We start from the raw sequence: 18,002 nt of genomic DNA, 5'->3' as shown, positions 1-18,002 counted from the left end.
CACCACCTCTCGAGGCCTGCCATGCGGTCTCTTACTACTCCCCCGCCCCCCGATATTCCACGAATCCCCAGATCTCTTCTGACCCTGTGCGGCAGCCTTTTTCGCCTCCCGCTACCTTAGGCTGGAGTGAGGAGTTTCTCAATCCTGGAAGCAGTCTCTGTCTTTTAAAACCAACGCCTATCACTTTGCGTTTTTGAGACAGCGTCCCAGGTGGCTCAGGATGGCCTTGAACTCCTTAGGTAGACCTAGACTGTCTGACCCTCTGGTTTGCCCCTCCTAAGTGCTAGCTGTGCACCACCACGCCCAGTTTAAGCCAGGCTGGGCTGGTATCTGTGCTTTGTACAGACTAGACAAGCACTCTGCCCCTGAGCTGCTTCTCCAGCTCCAGCTGCACAGTTTTTAATCCCACCTTTCTAACCAGCCAGGTTACTCATTCATCATAAACACGACATTAAACACAGGAAAAAGTAACTAGGAATGGATGCTTGTTGGTCTGGTTGTTTGCTCATTCATTCTACAAACAGGCTTTCTCCGAGACCCTGATTCCCACTGATCCATGCCATGCCAGGAGGACACTGCCGAGCCCCCACTGCCCTGCCCCCACTGCCCCGCCCCGAGCGAACCGTTGGGGCAGTAGCAGCCATCCACACAGGCGATCTCGCTATCCACACACGAAGCACGAGACTGGCAGGAAGCTGGGCAGCAAGCGATGCACTCGTTGTAGACGAAGGCCTCCTCTGTGCAGTGCACAGCTTGGGACGGAAGAAAACTGTGGTCTGAGTGTTTGCCAGCACCCACCCTCACCAGGTCCTGGCATGGGAATGAGAGGACGCTCCTGCCCCTGATCCTCCAATTCCAGGTAGACTATTTGGTGCCCAAGAGACTGGCGAGAGTCCAGGTGTTCTGAGAACCACCTTCATCTTACTTTGCAGTCCCAGCCTTCATGCTCAACCTTAGATCTCCCGCGTGTCACAAGGACAGAACCTCAGAGCTTAAGGCTCTGACAGCTGTGGCTGTGGGCCAACAGGACAGGCATTGAGCTAAGGCCTGTGGCTGCCACTCACAGCCCTCACGGGGAGTCATCTGAGCCCCTCTCTTCCCACCTCCAGCCTGCACCTACTGCACTGTGGGAGTTGGGTCCTCCAGCCCTGCAGAGGGCGCCCAGCCTGTGCACATGCCCGGGCATATTCCATCAGTGCTCGGCACCAAGTGGCATCATCGCCTCCTGATCTGTACAATGAGAGTGAATGTGAGACAGTCCAGCCTGTCCCCGGCCCCACAGTCCCATAGACCAGTGCGCCTTGTGGTGTGGTGACACTCAACCATAAAATTATTTTGTTGTTACTTCGTAATTGCAATTTTGCTACTGTTATGAATTATGATGTAAATATCTGTGTTTTCTGATGGTCTTAGGTGATCCCTGTTTACGGGTTGTTTGATCCCCCAAAGGGGTCATGATCCACAGGCTGCGATCCGCACCCTCACCTAGAAAAGCATCCAACTACACAAAACCCCAGACTAGATTCAAGACATCCTAGATTCAAGTCTCAGCATTGCTGCCAGTTTGCAGTGTGACCCTGAGCAAGTTGAGCCCCATCTCTGGGTTTTAGTTAAATGGATCCCATTTTGGTAAACGGGAATTTCAGAGCTTTGGTAAGCTGCTTTATTAGGGCCAAGAATTATTAGGCTCGGTGACCCAGACCCTGAGGCCTCATCCTAATGCCGGGAGGTGTTCCCCACAACCCAATACCACCTACCCTCTGCCCACTCACTGGCAGAGGTCACTGGTACAGCTGGCTGTGAAGGGCAGAGGGCTGACGTAGGGATGGCAGGCGTCGAATGGAGGTCTCAACAGGGCCTCACACCGCTCATACACACCCTGGGTGGGGTAGAGGCAGGAGCTGGGCTGGGCTGACAACATGGCTCTCCTTCACCATCCCCACAGGGATTCAATCCCAACTTAAACAACAGGAAGACAGAGAGAAATGGGTTCGAGCCATTTTGGGCCCTTGCAGCCAAGAGCTTGCTAATGAGGATGCGGGAGGGGGTAGGTCTTCCCTAGGACACAGACCTGCATGGATGCTGGGCTCTGCTGCAGGCATGGTGGTCGAGGCATGGAAGAAGTCACAGGCCCTGAAGGGCTGCTGGGGGCTTGCTCCTGCCAGCTGTGCACAAACTCCCCCACATCATCAGTCAGCTTCCCTACAGAGAAATAAGGGCTCTGACAAAATGGGCCAGTGGCTGGACTGCGGGATGTGAGCAGAGAAAGAGGAGACCAGCCTCCAGTGCTCCCATCCTGTCTGGAGTCCCAGCTGAGGCAGAGTCCAGCCTCCAGTGCTCCCATCCTGTCTGCATTCCCAGCTGAGACCGTTTCTCAGGAAGGTTGTTTCATCAGACAAGATGAGGATGTCCTAAAACCTGCACTGTCTCAGAGTTACTTCACACTCAACAGAGGTAAGATGGTCTAGTCAAAAGGGCCAGTATGCAAGCTTCAACAAGCACCCACGCCCATCTTAGCCTCAGTTTCCCCACGTGCAGAGCACAGCCCTAATCCCCAGGGAGCCTGTTGCCAGGAACTACAACTGCAAAGTCCTTAGCACACGGTGGGTACTCAAAAGGGCACCCTTGACCTTCTGCCAGGGCCACCATGCTGTGCCCTGAGCCTCACTAACTCCTCTCACAACCTGTCCATCAGAGACTTCAGCTCCAGTCTTGGCTTTTCTCTTCCTGGTTCTCTTTGGTCATCAGATTTCACTTCCTCTGGAAACCTTGTGAGGTCAAAATCGCCTAGCAAAGTGTGCAGTGGATCTACACACAACCCCAGACGGGATTCTTATCATGAATCCTTTACAGTTGAGGAGATTGAGGCCCAGAACATGGCTGAGAACATGCTTAACATGACAGCTTTAAAAGCAAGCCCTATCCCTCATTGGGTTTTCCCTACCACAAATGGCCATGCATCAGAGGTCTGACCAGAGCAGCTGCTTCCACCTTGACCCAGTCTCCACCCCCAGAAAATATCCCACAAGGCACCTTCCCTTGGACTCACCATAGCTGGTCACTAGGTCATCCTGAGGATCAGCATTGTTGTTCCCACACAGCCCATGTGTCCAGCCCAGAAACTCTGGGCTCATCTTGATGTAGATGGCTGAGGCCCCATCCCAGGCCAGCGTGAAGGCCAGTGGATGCCGCGCGATGACATAACCAGCCAGCTGCTGCAGCTGCACTCCCCCCACCACCTGCGGCAGCTGGAGCCTGAAAGCAAAGCCCAGGGCTTCAGGGTGTCCACACAACTCCCACGGGCCCTGTTCTTCACCCCAAGACCAACCACCCCTACTGAGTGATATGAGCTCTTTATGTCCCCACCCTCCAAGTTCCCAGAATTCCTAAGTGCATCAGGGTTCTTTCATCCTCACAGGGTCTTTCGAAATCACAATGTGGTTGGCGGGGATAAATCTTGAGAGAATCAACCCACCAGCTCCTTGCTCATAGACGAGAGGGAGAGAGATGAAACCATAGAAGAAGGCTTTCATTTTACTGTGTTGGTCCGGAACAGGAAGAATGGCAAGAGAAGGGGAGAGAGGAAGAACAGAAGGTTGAGAACAGAGAGGAGCCCTACTGTGCCTGCCTCCTCTCGGTTTCACAGCCCTGATGTCTGGAATCTGGAAGCTCCTACCCAGAAGCTAACATCCAGCCAGGGGTAGGTCTGAACACCACTTGATTCGCAGGAGAAACCCCTCTGGCTACAGGCTCTCTCTCTGCTCCAGGAAGCTTGGCACCAGGCTTCTAGGTCTAGAAGGTCAGGGCAGGTGCTGGGCCTGGGGTGGGGGAGTTTGGGGAAGCAACTGAGGACATCAGACAGCAAAGAAGGAAAGAACATTGAGGAAGAGAAGAAGGACATTTCAGACAGGGGCTCACTTTGGGGTCATGTGGTCCCTAGGAAGCCCTGATGGTCCAGCATGATACCTTTCATTCAAAATGGCCCTTTGTCCTCAGAAAAAGCTAAGTATGTATGTAAGTGTCTCTTCAGAGGAATTTGTATGTGAGCTCAAGAAAGATTTCTAGTAGGAAACTCTTAGCTTTCTAGAAACTTTTCTGTTTTCCTAAAGATCTGTCAGGAAACCCACTGCATCTGATAGTTGCTGAGAACCAGGAGGAACTTACCCATTTGCCAGTGCCACAGGCTAGACACACACTGACCAAGTGTGTACCCCTGCCCTAGAGTGGGAAATGATGTCTGTCCCTAGTTCCCAATTTTCCTTCAGCTCGACAGGGACAGATATCCTCTGCCCATCAGGGAGGTGAAAGGACATAGTTACCTTACACCTCCATGGGTGACCTCCTTGGCCAGGCGGATCTCATGTTCACCCGAAAGGAAGAGGCTGACAGACCTCAGGCAGGTGTAGTGGGCAGAGACACATTGTGGGTCATTGTGTACCTGATTGGGGGGTCAGGTATTTAGAAGGCAGTCTGCAGCAACTGCCACAGGCCAGCCTGAGCTTCACTCCACCAATATGGGATGATTTGGGACCCCTGTGTGCTGAACACTTTTCCTCCATGGCCCTTCCCACTGTTCTCCAACACTGCAACAGGGGCAAAGCTCTGGCTGCCTGTACTTCAAGATTGTCTGAGAAAGAGATTTGGGGTGAAGGCCACATGCACACAAGACTAGCAAACGAAGAAGATGGAATTCTAACCCAGATCTGAATGGGTCGGATCATTGGAGTATCTCCAAAGTCCATTGAATCAAAAGGCAAGATAAGCATTCACATTGCCTCGCACAGATGCACACACCCAGACACACATGCTCACAGACACTGTGGATGCACACGCTCTATACTCCATACACTCCTGGCATGGAGAGACTAGTTTTGTCCTGCACATGTAGAGACCTTCCTAAACTGCTCATTACGTGTGCATCTTCTCTGGCCCCATTCAAGAACTCATGCTTTAAGGGCCATAGATCCAGAGGTCAGCACAGGATTCTAAGGCTTGGGGAAAAGATTTTCCAAAGGTGACCTGGTATGGGTGGAGACACTCCCCAGGTGCCACTCCCCAGGAGCCAACATTCCACCCCCTTTCCCTTAGACAAGGTGGACAAGCCTGAAGACTCTTCTACTGAGAAGGAGAATTATGAAAGCCACCCCTGTTCTAAGTTAATGTTTTTCAAGCATTGCTGGTTGTGTTCAAATAGTGTCTTACAATGTAGCCCTGGCCAGCCAGGGACCAAGCTAGCTTCAAACTACAGAGATCCACCTGCCTCTGTCCCTCCATCCCTCTGTTCTGAGATTTAAGGTGTGTGCCACTATACCCAGACCAAGCATTTCTGACCATGACTCACAGAATGAAGTGTTAATATAAACAAAAAACAAAGTTCTTCAACATCTTCATATTAATGGGGTGTGTGTGTGTGCGCACACATGCGTATCCTTTCATTCTCTCCTTTTCTGCGCAGGGTGTAACTCACTACATTGATTATATAACTCACTCATGTGACATCTACGTAATTGCAGCATACTCTGAGATATGATAGATCGAGAAGTGGGAAGTGACAATTGCCATGGTACCTAGACATCCAGGACATTCTGCCTTCAGTCTGTGTCTAAGGCAGAAGACTCACAGCCAGTCAGGAAGAGATGACCTTGAACAAGCACTAAGCACTCACTAATCTTATCCCTGCCAAGGTGTCCTCATCAGAAATGCCCATCAGGTCTGCTGGAAGCCAACTCTCATACAGCATTCAGGTGTAAGACAGACTTTGACCAGACACTCATCTAGGTTCAGGGAACAAGCCCAAAAGATGGTCTGGCCCAGGGACGTCCCGTGTAGGAAAGGAGATCCACCAGACAAAAGCCTTTGTAAGAAACCTGTGGGGGTGGGGGGTGGAGTGGGTGCTTTTTTCCAGAGCATCTCCTCTGATGCTTAAGATGTCAGGAGACACAGAAAGGCTCTCAGAGGAAGGAAGTGTACATAATAAGATCACCCAAGATTCCCGCCAAGCGCTCTGAGACACCATTTCTTCCTTAACATGAACATTCCTATCTAGAATGCCTTCTGCTACCCCGAACCCCACTTCTCTCCTCCTGGCTATCTCCAGTGAGCCTCCCTTTCTATCTCAATAAATGTCACTTCCTATAAGCAACCTGTCATTGCCACCCTTCACAGTATCCAGATCAGGTGTCCGGGACACTACAGGGCCGAGTGCACCTGAAATAACTAACACATTTATCGTTTGTGGTGGTTTCTCCATTAAAGTGGAGGTTCCTTAAGGACAAAGGCCACATCTGTGCTGCCGTCCTGAAGGCATCCCACTGTGAAATTTCACACTCTGGAAAAGGTACAGTATGCACCATGGATGCCTGACTAGACAAACGGCCAGAGGCAGCCAGGGGTAAGTGGGTGAGCAGCGGCTTAGCACCGTCCCAGGAGCTGGGGAAAGTGGAGAAGAAAGGTCCCAGCCTTCCCCAGCTCCCAGGGTCTGGTGGAGCCTGCATGGACAAGCAGGGCGGAGAGCGGAGGCCTCACCTGGATGGAAAAGCTCTGACTCTCAGGTTCGTGGTGTCCCACCAGCATGTAGCTGCCCTTTCCAGAGAGGTAGTAGTACAGCCCGTCAAACGTCTCCACGTGGGACTGCCCCCAGGACCGACAGATGCTGTCCCGCTCAGGGCCGGCGTTATACACTGAGACAAGGCAAATGGAGCCCAGATCTGTATGAGTACTGTGCTGGAGGTTGGTGGGCTCCAGATCTGGCAGAGCCACCTCTGCTCCCCGGGCACGGCACTGCTCTTGGGTCTTGGACCGACAGCTTCTCTGAAGCCATGGTCCCTCCTGGGGCTGGAGAGATCAGACCTACCCAACTGGCAACGAGGTCCAGTGGCATTGAAGCGTCTGCAGTCACAGAAAGCTGGGTGTACACACTCGCCGCCGTTGAAGCAGGAGAACAAGTCTGTAAGAGGGACACAGGGGCGTTAACCACTGTACCAGACCAGCAGAACCAAGACACACCCCTCCTCCCAGCAAGCACCAGAGAAGTGAAGCCCCTGCCCCAGGCAGCCAGCCTGATGGGTGTCACACAGGCTGTGTAGACCACAGCACAGTGCACCCACAGCACAGTGCACTTTCTGACGAATATTCAAGGTGCAGTCTTAGAGCCTTCAGTATGCACGAAGTGACCCTGAGGCCACTTGACCTGGAACTTCAGTTCCCTAAGTTAAGCTACTGGCTAGCAGAGCAGGTAAGACAGCAAGACCAAGATGATAAAGGCTTTGCGGGGGTTGGGGGAGGTCAGGGAGAGACCACCTTGAGACCTTGTGCATTAACTGTTCGAGGAGAAGATGCCAAAGTATGCTTCGGGATGGGCGTGAAAACACGGCAGAGAAAACGAGACCACCTTGAGACCTTGTGCATTAACTGTTCGAGGAGAAGATGCCAAAGTATGCTTCGGGATGGGCATGAAAACACGGCAGAGAAAACGACCACAGATAGGAGACAGACTGTGGCGAGGGAAGGAGTTATAGACAGGACATAAGCATGGGACTCTGATGGGAGCAGCACAGACACAGGACATGTGACTAGACGTAATGGAGTGGGGTGGGGTGGGGTGAGAAGGCCTTAGGTACAGGAGAGCTGAGGAGAGAGAGCACAAGAATTAGCACACGGAAGGGCCATCCCACAGAAGGTAGGAAGACCAGAGTGTGAGGTGACCATCAAAGAGGCAGCAATCTCACAGACACTGTGAGCGGGAGTCAGGCCTCAGGGATGTGAGCAGGACACAGAGAGGCCCTGCAGACCAAGCTGGGCAAGACAAGAAGAGACTCCAAGCATGGAAAGGGGCCTTCCCAGACTCTGCATTCATGGGCCGCAGGAAGGCTTAACTTACACGATGGTGCACACTTGACCCGGTGGAGTCGCCTTTCCCATGAAGACATGGCCACTGTGTCTAGAGGTTCAGCCTCCTTTGAGGAACAGAGAACAATTAGTTCTGAGCACAGGAGTATTGGGGTCCCATTCTTCTTTCTCAGCATCTAAACATGCCCAAGATGAAACCCAGCTGCCAGCAGAGGACTCGGAGCAAAAGGAATGTGCAGAAGCCTAGAACCCAGCCAAGCTCACCTCTGCTGCCCCCTCCCCATCCCTGCCCTACACCTTGGCTGGTTAAATCTGACTTCCTAGCCACCAGGTGTTGAAACCACCTCCTTCTCACCGCCTGAGAAATCCTTGACCAATTCTCTGTCAGTTTTCCGTGTTCTCACCCTACTTTGACCCATGATTCCCATGTAGCTCCGGGAACCAGGTCTCCCACCTTTCTAGCAATCTTTGGGGCCTTCAGAGACCACGAGGAATGGGGGAAGAGTTGCCGCCCGACTCCCATGGTCTCTGGACGGCTTCTAATTAATCATAACCTTTGTAAACGCAGCCATCACACCACCTCGGATGCAGCTTCTAAGCCCAAGCTATGAACAGGGACAGCCAAAACTACGAAGCAACAAAGTCATTTCCTGGAAAATTCTTGATTTTACTGGATCAATATTTAGCCAAAGATAACTTGGAATCTTGGCCCTCCAGCCTCCACTCCCATGTGCTGGAACTATGGGTGCACACCGCCACCCTGGCTTGGAGAATTCTTTAAATCCTGTCCAAATAATTCGTCTTCAGGACCAAGCAGAGCTTTGTGCCCGTTTCTATGTCATGGACCCCTTTAACAGTCTAGTGAGGCCTGTGGTCACAGCTTTGCATAAAATCGTGCAAATACAGAAAATGTAAGATAACAATGGAAAAGATTACAATTTAATGTAAATATGAAAATATTTTATGGTAGAATTGTACATCTTTAAGAATAGAAAACACAAATGCCATCTCCTGATGCCAGGAAACACCTGTGGCCCCCATTGGTAACTGTTGCTGCTAACTCTTGTGGTTGCAATGGCAATAGTGGACAGTAAACTAGACCTCACTTGGTGTCTGAAATAACAATATCTTTTTCCTCAGCCTGTTCATGGTCCCCTGGTTACTACTTTAGTCCTTTGGAGAACACCTGAGTTCTGCAGAGGCAAGTGGATGTTTATGAGTTCAAGGCCAGCTTGGTCTACATAGCAAGTTCTAGGCCAGTTACAGCTACAAAGGAAGGTTTTGCCTCAAAATGGATGAAAGAAAGGAAGAGAGGACGGAAGAAATGAAGGAAGGAAGAAAGGAAGGGAAGGAGGGAGGGAGGGAGGGAGGGAGGGAGGGAGGAAGGAAGGAAGGAAGGAAGGAAGGAAGGAAGGAAGGAAGGAAGGAAAGCTTGCTTGACTACCAGTCTGGGATCCATCCCTACTTTCTTAGACCAGGCATTCTGAATAAATCCCAAAGCACCCGCAGTGGTGCCCTCAGATCCCGTTACTATATAGGGAGACCACTGTCAATCCTTTCAGCTCTGTGGAGTAACTGGAACTATCTGCCTGCGACACCTCACTAGATGCTCAGGACCTGTTTTGGTTTGTTTTATGTCAACTTGACACAAGCTGGAGTCATTTGGGAAGAGAGACTCGATTGAGAAAATGTCTCCACCAGAATTCCCTGTAAGCAATTCTATGGGGGATTTCTTGACTGAAAATTGATTTGGGAGTTTTCTGCTCCCAGGAGCAGTGCCACCCCTGGGAAAGTGGTCTTGGGTGGCATAAGAAAGTGGCTGAGAAAGCCATGGGGAACAAGCTAGTAAAAGCACTCCTCCACAGCCTCTACTTCTCTTCCTGCCTTGAGTTGCTGTTTGACATCTCTCGGTGATGAGCTGAGAGCTGTCGATGAAATGAGCCTTTTGGTCACACTATTTTATCCTCGTAAGAGAAACTCTAACGCAGAACCCTTCTTAGTGGAAAAGGGTGAAGCTACCTAACCAGGAAGCCAGCAAGAGAAGCACACTGCCCACTGGGAGTGAGGTGTTTGGTTGTAGGAGTTATTATCTCTATGAAGATGCAGAAACTTCTAGAGTCCCGTGGACAGAGGGGCGGGCCGGGGTCCAACAACACTTTGTTCTACCTGCTCATTGCGGGGTCCCAGAAAGTCAGCTTCCCAATCTACAAGAAGAAAGCCCTTTCGACTTCTACTTTTCAAGTCAGTTTGTATAGGACTCAGATCCTGAAACCAGACTCCTGGAAGAACAGGCCAATGAGAAGAGAAGCAGGCATTGGACAGGGGCATCCTGCCTGTGCCCATGCTAGGCCTCTGCACCTGGTCCTGAGGGCAGAGAGCAGGGGCAATTTTTATAGTATAAATTATTCCCCCTAACCCACTGACCCAAGGGCTATCCTGAGCTGGACACAGATGAGGGAGAAGCCTTCTTGAGGGAACCTTACCATAGGTGGGCTATGTGTAAACTGTCTGTGGTGATAGAAGAAAGAAGAGACTAGAAAGAGAACCCGAGTCATCCAGTCCATAGATCACCAAAGTTTGGCAAGTGGAGAAAACAGACCTTTAAAAGCAGAGGATCCCTAGAGGGTGAGTCCCAGAGCATGATCAGGAGCCAGCAGATTGTGGTGTGTATGTGTGTGTGTGTGTGTGTGTGTGTGTGTGTGTGTGTCTATGAGTGTCTGTCTGTGCATGCATGTATGCATGCGTGTGGATGTACATGTACATGTGTGTGTATGCACATGACAGTGCGCAGGTCAGAGGACAGCTTCAAATGCCCTTCCTCTAGCTCTATCCACCTTTCTGGCTTTTGCTCCTTAACGAGTCTTTCCTTGCAGCCCCCAGCAGGTGGCCCAGGTTTTGCCTTGCCTCTCAGAGTTTTGCCTCCCTGGGGTACTGCACAGGGAATGGAGGGGGCCTGGGATAGGATTTTGAGCCAGACAGGGAAAAGAACGCCACTCTCTTAAACCCTCAGTGGCTTGCTATCCTCTGGGATGGAAGGGAACTCAACTTTCTTCTCTTGAAAAAGGGCCTTGTGCCCACCTCTAAACAAACAAACAAACAAACAAAAAACCCCACTAGGGACCTAAGAGACTGGGAAACAGAAACAGACAGATTTCATGATTTTGCACATTAAGACCCCAGGAATGTTTGCTGTTCTCCAGAAAACAAACACCTAAGAAAGATCTTTGATTACCTCAGGCTGAAAAAGAAGCCCCTTGCCCAGTGACAAGGCTTCCCCCAGACATCTCTTACCTGGCCTTCCATCAGTGTTGTGACATCTTCTGCAAGGGGCATCCCCTGGTCGCTGTGGCTAGATGAGAAATGCGGTTGCCATAGGTGGGGAGTTAGGAGCAGTCTGGCTTCCACCTACCCGAAGCCCAGCCCTCCCCCTATGCTAAACCCTGTGACAGCGGGTGAGGCAGGGGATTGCCAGACTCACCTGGACTCAGGAGCAGGCTCCCGTGGCAACTCTACACCAGCTTTCCATGTAAAGGCTGGTGCTGGGAAAAGAGGACATTCTCCCCTGCAGGCAAGCCCCTCTGTTGGGGCTCCCACTGTGTTCTCCCACCGATGGGAAGTCTGACCCCCTCAACCCAGCACAGCCTGCGCCCCACACCCAGCATTCTCCAGTCCTTTCTCTAGCTCCCAGGATTCTTCAAAGAAGGTCTTCCTCTTTTCTTCTACTCCTTGGACCTCAGTTCTCTCTAGTTCTCCTCCCTGGGTCTCGTCTGACCTAACTTAAAGCCATCTGGGTTCCCGGCATGGGTGTCTCAATACCTGCCTCCCCTTTTCTCACACCATCTCACTCCCCTCTCTCTCCAAGCTGCCCAGACCTGGTCCCCTAAACATCCCCCCAGCCCCGGATGGACTCCCCCAGTTCACACCCTCTTCTCACCCTGACGCTGCACCCGCATGAACTCCGCTGCAGGCTCAACCCTGAACAGACAGAAGCAAGAGAGAAGCAACCATAGTCTGGTAGCAGGGACTCCCATCAGGGTGCCAGCGGACCGAGAGCCTGGTGCAGGGCTCTGCTCCTAAGGTGGGTCACACCTCCGCTCACAGCAGCTGTCCCTCAGCTCTCTGCCCCGCGGCTCCCTGAGGCCCTCCTTCAAAGGACCAGACTCCTCCCCAGGCTGGAGTAACAGGACTGCCCAGCTCATTACCATAAGTAAGGAGCCAGGCTATAGCCCAGCCCCTGTCCTTCACTGCCTTTGTAACTACCTCTCCCCAGGGAAGACTCCTGGGGAGCAAGGAGGTAACGAAGCAACTCCAATTCCCTCACCTAAAGCCTAGAAATCCCCTCCACTGGAGAGCAGATATTCCGGTACAGTCTGGAACTACCTACTTCTCTCCTTTTACAGAAGGCTACACTGAGACCTGGGATGTGCCACTCAGCAGTCAGTGGTAGAGACAGGGCTCGGGCTTGCAGAGTCCGAGTCTGTGCTTCCATAGCTCCCCACTGTGGCTTCCATCTGGGCCCCAAATCACCACCCTACACCCCATAAGGGCTCAAACGGGGACAACAAAGACCAGAAGGATGACAGCAACTTTGGTCTTATGAACAAGAGGTAATTTGTGTCTAGGAAGAGCTGGCCCCTCACAAGCCCCTGGGTAGGGGTATAATTTGGGATGAACACATTCGTTTAGCAGATTTGTTGAGAGTCTATTTTGTGCCACTTACTGCTCTAAACATATGGCATGTACGTTGGCCTCCTGCAGACACTGGCTGGGAGTCAAGGAGAGTCCTGCAGAGTGCAGGGTGGGCTCAGAACAGAGGCAACTGTAGAAAGGGAACCAGGACCCAGTGCTGCACTAAACATCAAGGAGAGAGTAGTTTTTAAAAGATGTCTATGGTTACCAGAAAGAAGGGCCAGGCGGCTGTGGCTGTGTTCTTCTGGGTAAGGACATTCTTTGTTCTGGGTTCTAAATATAAAACCAACATCCACATGACATACTTAAGAAATGCAAAAGAGGGGCTGGAGAGATGGCTCAGTGGTTAAGAGCACTGACTGCTCTTCCAGAGGTCCTGAGTTCAATTCCCAGCAACCACATGGTGGCTCACAGCCATCTATAATGAGATCTGGTGCCCTCTTCTAGCCTGCAGGCACACATGGAAGGAATGTTGTATACGTAATAAATAAATAAATCTTTAAAAAAAAACGCAGAAGAGGCCGGAGAAATGGCTCAGTGGTTAAGAGTACTTGTTGCTCCTGCAGAGGACTGGGGTTCAGTTCCCAGCACCCACATGGCATACAATTGTCCATAACTTCAGTTCCAGGAACCCTCTTCATTATTCAAAGACACCAGGCACACATACACACACAGTATACATACTGATATGCAAGCAGAACACTCACACACACACACACATAAACTTTCAAAAGAAAAGAAAAGAAAAAGAAAAGCAGAGAATCAAAGACATAAACCAAAAGAGGACTATATCTTGTGTGGTCTTCTCTGGACCACTAAATGCCTCACAGATCTCTCTGACTTACCAAGTAAATAGCAAAGAATCTTAGTTTCCATTAACTGTCAACTTGATACAACCTAGCCTCCTCTGAGAGGAAAGCCTTGACTGAGGACTCCCCTGGGTCAGGTTAGCCTATGGGATTGTCTATGGGGATTGTCTTGGTTATTAACTGATGCAGAACCGCTCAGCCCACCTTGGGTGGCACAATCCCTAGACAAGTGGTCCTGAGCTTCATAGGCAAGCTGGCTAAGTGTGCGCCTGGGAGCACGTGAGCCAGAGCAGCGTTCGTACAGAGTTTCTGTGTGAAGCGCCTACTCCAGTTCCTGCCTTTACTTCTGTCAACAATGGAATAAGACCTGGAAACAGAAGATGGAACAACCCTTCCCTTTCCCATGTTGCTTCTGGGCAGAGTGTTTTTCACAACACCCAAATAAAATTAGATCAGAAGGTGAGAATACAGATCTTATTTCCAAGTTATTTTCCCGGGCATAATTTATACCTTATTCTAGGCCATAATTTAGCCCCCATGAAAACAGACTGCTTCAGACTGCTTGCTAAACCCTGACAAATGGCAGAGGGATCTAAAGAGCCTTCTCATGTCTCTGAAGTTACAGCTGTAAGTACCTACCTGCTCTGGGCCATGCCAGGTACCTCCTCTGTTAAAGTCAGGCACAAGGACCACAGGTCCCAGGACACACCAGTGAATGTGTGTGCTGGGTTACTTCCTGTTTTGTAGGAGACAGAGCAGCTAAGGAAGCTGGGAGGGAAAAGGAGTCAGTGGTTGGGGCGTTCCTCCACAGTGGCAGGTCCCCACAGAACACAGTAAGACCCAGTCTGCAGCGCCCCCCTCCCCCCCAGAAGTTTTGTACTGGGAAGAGGCCTGGGTGAAACATAGCCGACTGTGAGACACGCATGGAGTCAGGGAGGAGGGGGGCGGGGTGCCTGGGGTGAGAGTGGGGTGGAGAAGCAATGGCTTCTACCTGTGAGTTCACCTACATGAAGTGTCTCCCATCCTCTGTGACAGGGCCACCACAGAAAGCTCCAAACCTCAGCTGGGCACGTTGGTTTGTCATCCCAGCACTTGGGAGGTAGAGGCAAGGAGAAGCAGGATTTCAGGGCCACCATCCTTGGCTACATATTGAGTTCAAGGCCTGCCTGGGTTACATGAGACACTCTCTCAAAAAAGAAAAAGAAATTTCAAACTACCTCCTACCCCCTCTGCCGGACCTCTCCTCTCCTCAGTCTTCTGCCTTAACCACGTGTGGGGGAACCACTCCAAAGAAACACCACCCTCACTAACCAAGCCACCGTTAGCACATCCACAAAGCCGAGCTCCTTTCCTTTCAGAGCTTGGGTGCCGAACTCCGGGACAGGTGACCCCGCCTCCAGGCTACACTTTCTCCTCCCAGCCCCGCCCCTGCTTCTCCCCGGACCCGCCCCAGCCCCGAAGAAGGCAGGCCCTCGGTCTGGCTGACCCACCCGAGCGCCGCAGACAGGCACCCTAAGGAGCGAGTTGAGCTGCGAGGCGACTGGATCAGGCTCAGCCATGGACCGGAAGGTGGCCCGGGAATTCAGACACAAGGTCAGAGCAGAAAGGTGCCCTGAGTGCTGGGAACTGTGGAGTGGGGTCGGGTGGGTGAGAGATGGACAAAAACCCTCTTCCTTGTCTGAGGGCCCTGGACAGGCTTGCACTTATGAAAGTGGATATGGGGTGTCCCCAGCAAGATGAGGGGAACACTAGGAGTCCTGCTATAAGGGTTTACTAAACTGACCCTCTCCAGAAAATGCTGGTTCTCCTTTGGCCCTCCAGGGGCTGGGAACTGGACAGAGAACCCAACTAGTGGGCAAGTCCCTTCCTTATTGCTGTCCTCAGCCCAGGAGTCTGTTGGGCCCCAGCAAGTGTCTGGGCCAGAAGGGAAACTGAGCCTTTTGTTGCCATTTGACCTCCAGAGTAACTGGGAGACCCCTGCCAGCATTCGGAAAGTTCTACAGGTGGAGGGACAGTTTTAAACCAGTCAGACTTCAGGGGAAGGATCAAGGAGGGGTTGAGGGTGTGAAGAGCCTGGCTTTGTTCTAAGAGATCCTTACTAGTAGAATCCTGCTCCCCTGGGTATGTCCCAGGGAAGGACCACACTGCTTCTTTAAAATCCTCCAAGAACTTCCTAAAGTGTTTCCCAGACTGCAGGGTCTGTGGAGGCTACTGAAGGCCACCGAGAGGCAGGGACCCAGTGGTGGACCTCCTCCCAGACCCCAGTTGCGGGGAAAGCCAGTGTCAACAGCTACTCAAAGGTCCTGCCCAAGGAGTAGGGAGCTGCTGTGTACCCTGGGGCTTGACACCAAGCTGAATGAACCCCTTCCCTGTCTGAGGGGTAGAGTGCCTGAAGCAAAGACTAGGTGCCGCCCCCCCTCTCCCGCTTCCTTGCCACAAATGCCCAGAAACTGGCCACTGTGGGACCACAGAGGTTACAGGCCAAGAGCTTAGGTCCAACGGCAGGGGTCAACCATTCCCTTGAAGCATGCTCTGAGCACCCAATTTGTGTCAGACTAAGTCTGTTCCCTCATGTGGCTTGGCGTATCGATGGGAGACAGGCCTTGGGCACAGAGCATTGGGGTCAAGGTTTGGTAGGGGCAGCAAGGGTAAACGCCTTGGGCATTCCTGCACCCACGCCCAGGAATGAGAAGTGACTGAAAGGTGAGCAGAAATGGGGAGCTGGTGAACGTCAAGGGATCCGTTTGTGTTCAGTAGTGCGTTGTGAGCCCAGGGACAGACGCTTGCTGAGTGTCAGGTTCAGCAACCCACTTTAAAGGCTCCTGTCCTGTCAGAGCTTAAATTTCCCTTTCCTGGCCTTGGGCTAGGAGTAACTTCAGCTTTTCCTTTGCTTTCCTGCAGTGCTGTTCCCTTCCCTTTACCTCTTTTGAGACAACCACCCCTAGGGTCTCTGATGCCTGGCTTGGCTCCACATACATCGCTAGTCTTCCTTTCCTGGTCCTAGAGGGCCCCAGGCCTCTTCATTTCCCTGTCCAGGCTCCGCCTCTGAGTCATTACCTATTAATGCTCCCATGTCCTAGGCAGGGCAGTTATCTTAGTGAGCAAGGCCGGGGCTGGACTTTGTGCCCTGCTGTCTCAGACACAGCCACAGCTTTCCCCTGCTAGGATGGATCATCTGGAAACTGAGAGGGGAGATTCGGTAGAGACGCAGGCAGGCTGAGTGGAATTCACAATTTCTGTTGCTTGTTCTAGAGACTCCCCTCCTGAGTGTCTAGGGCAAATTCACTCCTAAACAGAAGTTTGCAATCTAAATCTTTAGTTGGTAGACACAGTGTTTAAGGTAATGTACTGTCACGGATGACGCTAGGGTGACCTAAGTTACTTGTCCTCTGTGACTCAGGTCTCAGACCTGTGAACTGGGCATACTGTTTAACTAATAACATTGCAATGATGGCTGAACGAGACCTATGTATGTGTAGGAGACTTATATAAATTGGGCTTTTGGGGAATCCCAAGACTAGGGTCAAGTCTCACCCCTGCCACTCACTAACACGGAGACCTAGAACAAGCCATTCAGTCTCTGAGCTTTTGTTTTGTTGGCTGTGAGGGTGTGTGGTGCCTATATAAGACAGGATTAGGGAGGAATTTGAGTGTCGGATGCTGGGGTCCTTGGCCAGAGTCTGCATGCATTACTGTAAAGGTTCACTCCAGTGTTGCTTCTATAGTTTTTCATGGTTCCTGTCCAAAAGGAACCAACAGCATTTACAGCCATAGGAGGGGACAGCCTTGGGTTGGGAAGAGTTAGGCCAGGGTCACCAGGGACTAAGGTCTCTCCAGAGTGGAGCACCAGCTTTTCAAAGCCTCCTCTTTGTTCTCAGCAGCGCCCGAGTGGCAGAAACCTGGTTACTCATTTGCTCAGAAAATGTTTATTGCCTGTCTGTCAACCACATTTATGAGCAGCTCCGGTGTACCCTGCCCCAGGCTGGGCAACCAGAGGCCAGTCAAGCCAGGGAGGATGAATGAGACCAGAAGAGCCCCCGCCTTCTAGGGTTTGCTATGCATTCATTCATTCATTCATTTATGCATGGGCACAATAAACACCCTCTGGTCTCCTGATATATGCCAGGCAGAGGTCTAAGCACTGAAGAGCAGAAAAAAGCCCTGCCCTCATCAGAGGCACACCCAGGTGGGGAAGACAGTTACCAAGGAAACGGACAGTATCTTATGATGGGGTGCTGTGCTGGCTGTTGGGGGGAAAGTAACCCTGGTGGGGGGCAGGGCAGACAGAAACAAGCAGGTGGTGTGTTGTGTACAGCTCCCAGGAAGGCCTCTCTAAAGAGGTGACATTTGAACCTGAAAGAAGAGGGAGGCACCATGTGGTGTATGTGGCCGAGGGAATGGTGGCCAAGGGAATGGTGGCGGGTATGGAGAGGGAAGTGTCTGCCTGCTGTCATAGCAGGCGGGGCTGCGAGAGAATCTGCAGAGTGGAGAGTGCTGGGGCCAGGCGGGGAGGTCAGAGACAGAGTTCAAAGGCTCAGGCTAATGGAGGGTGATTTACATTTAAATATGATTGGTCCTGTGGAAGGAGGACTTCACTCAGTAGGATTCCGGATCCTGCCTGTTGATTGAGGTAGGAAGTGGAGCTGAAAGGCTTTA

The 18,002-nt window shown here is 51.7% G+C and overlaps 2 protein-coding genes across 9 annotated transcripts in view; one reads left to right on the top strand and one right to left on the bottom strand.

Annotated features, from left to right (window-relative positions):
- Otog (otogelin) overlaps positions 1-11,879 on the bottom strand; it is a 68,759-nt gene extending 56,880 nt beyond the window's left edge. Inside the window, exons 1-12 of the mRNA XM_087901341.1 lie at positions 11,783-11,879; positions 11,327-11,387; positions 11,140-11,197; positions 7,880-7,955; positions 6,854-6,946; positions 6,526-6,680; positions 4,320-4,438; positions 3,050-3,255; positions 2,072-2,202; positions 1,773-1,879; positions 1,121-1,230; positions 624-752 (exon numbers count right to left, since the gene is read on the bottom strand). Of these exons, the coding sequence (XP_087757467.1) occupies positions 624-752; positions 1,121-1,230; positions 1,773-1,879; positions 2,072-2,202; positions 3,050-3,255; positions 4,320-4,438; positions 6,526-6,680; positions 6,854-6,946; positions 7,880-7,955; positions 11,140-11,197; positions 11,327-11,387; positions 11,783-11,879 (1,342 nt within the window). The remainder of the gene's footprint in view (positions 1-623; positions 753-1,120; positions 1,231-1,772; positions 1,880-2,071; positions 2,203-3,049; positions 3,256-4,319; positions 4,439-6,525; positions 6,681-6,853; positions 6,947-7,879; positions 7,956-11,139; positions 11,198-11,326; positions 11,388-11,782) is intronic.
- Positions 11,880-14,795: 2,916 nt separating this feature from the next.
- The window catches only part of Ush1c (USH1 protein network component harmonin), a 44,716-nt gene continuing 41,509 nt past the window's right edge, over positions 14,796-18,002 (top strand). For all 8 annotated transcript variants that reach the window (XR_015736413.1, XM_087901549.1, XM_087901547.1 and 5 more), the window contains exon 1: positions 14,796-14,939. Coding sequence is in view for 7 of the 8 variants with exons in the window: in XM_087901549.1 (XP_087757675.1) it covers positions 14,904-14,939 (36 nt within the window). In the remaining variant the exon portion in view is untranslated. The remainder of the gene's footprint in view (positions 14,940-18,002) is intronic.

The sequence above is a fragment of the Myodes glareolus genome, chromosome 24 (genome assembly GCF_982192425.1).
Source record: "Myodes glareolus chromosome 24, mMyoGla1.1, whole genome shotgun sequence".
NCBI lineage: Eukaryota > Metazoa > Chordata > Mammalia > Rodentia > Cricetidae > Myodes > Myodes glareolus.
This window is presented reverse-complemented; position numbering and strand designations above follow the sequence as displayed.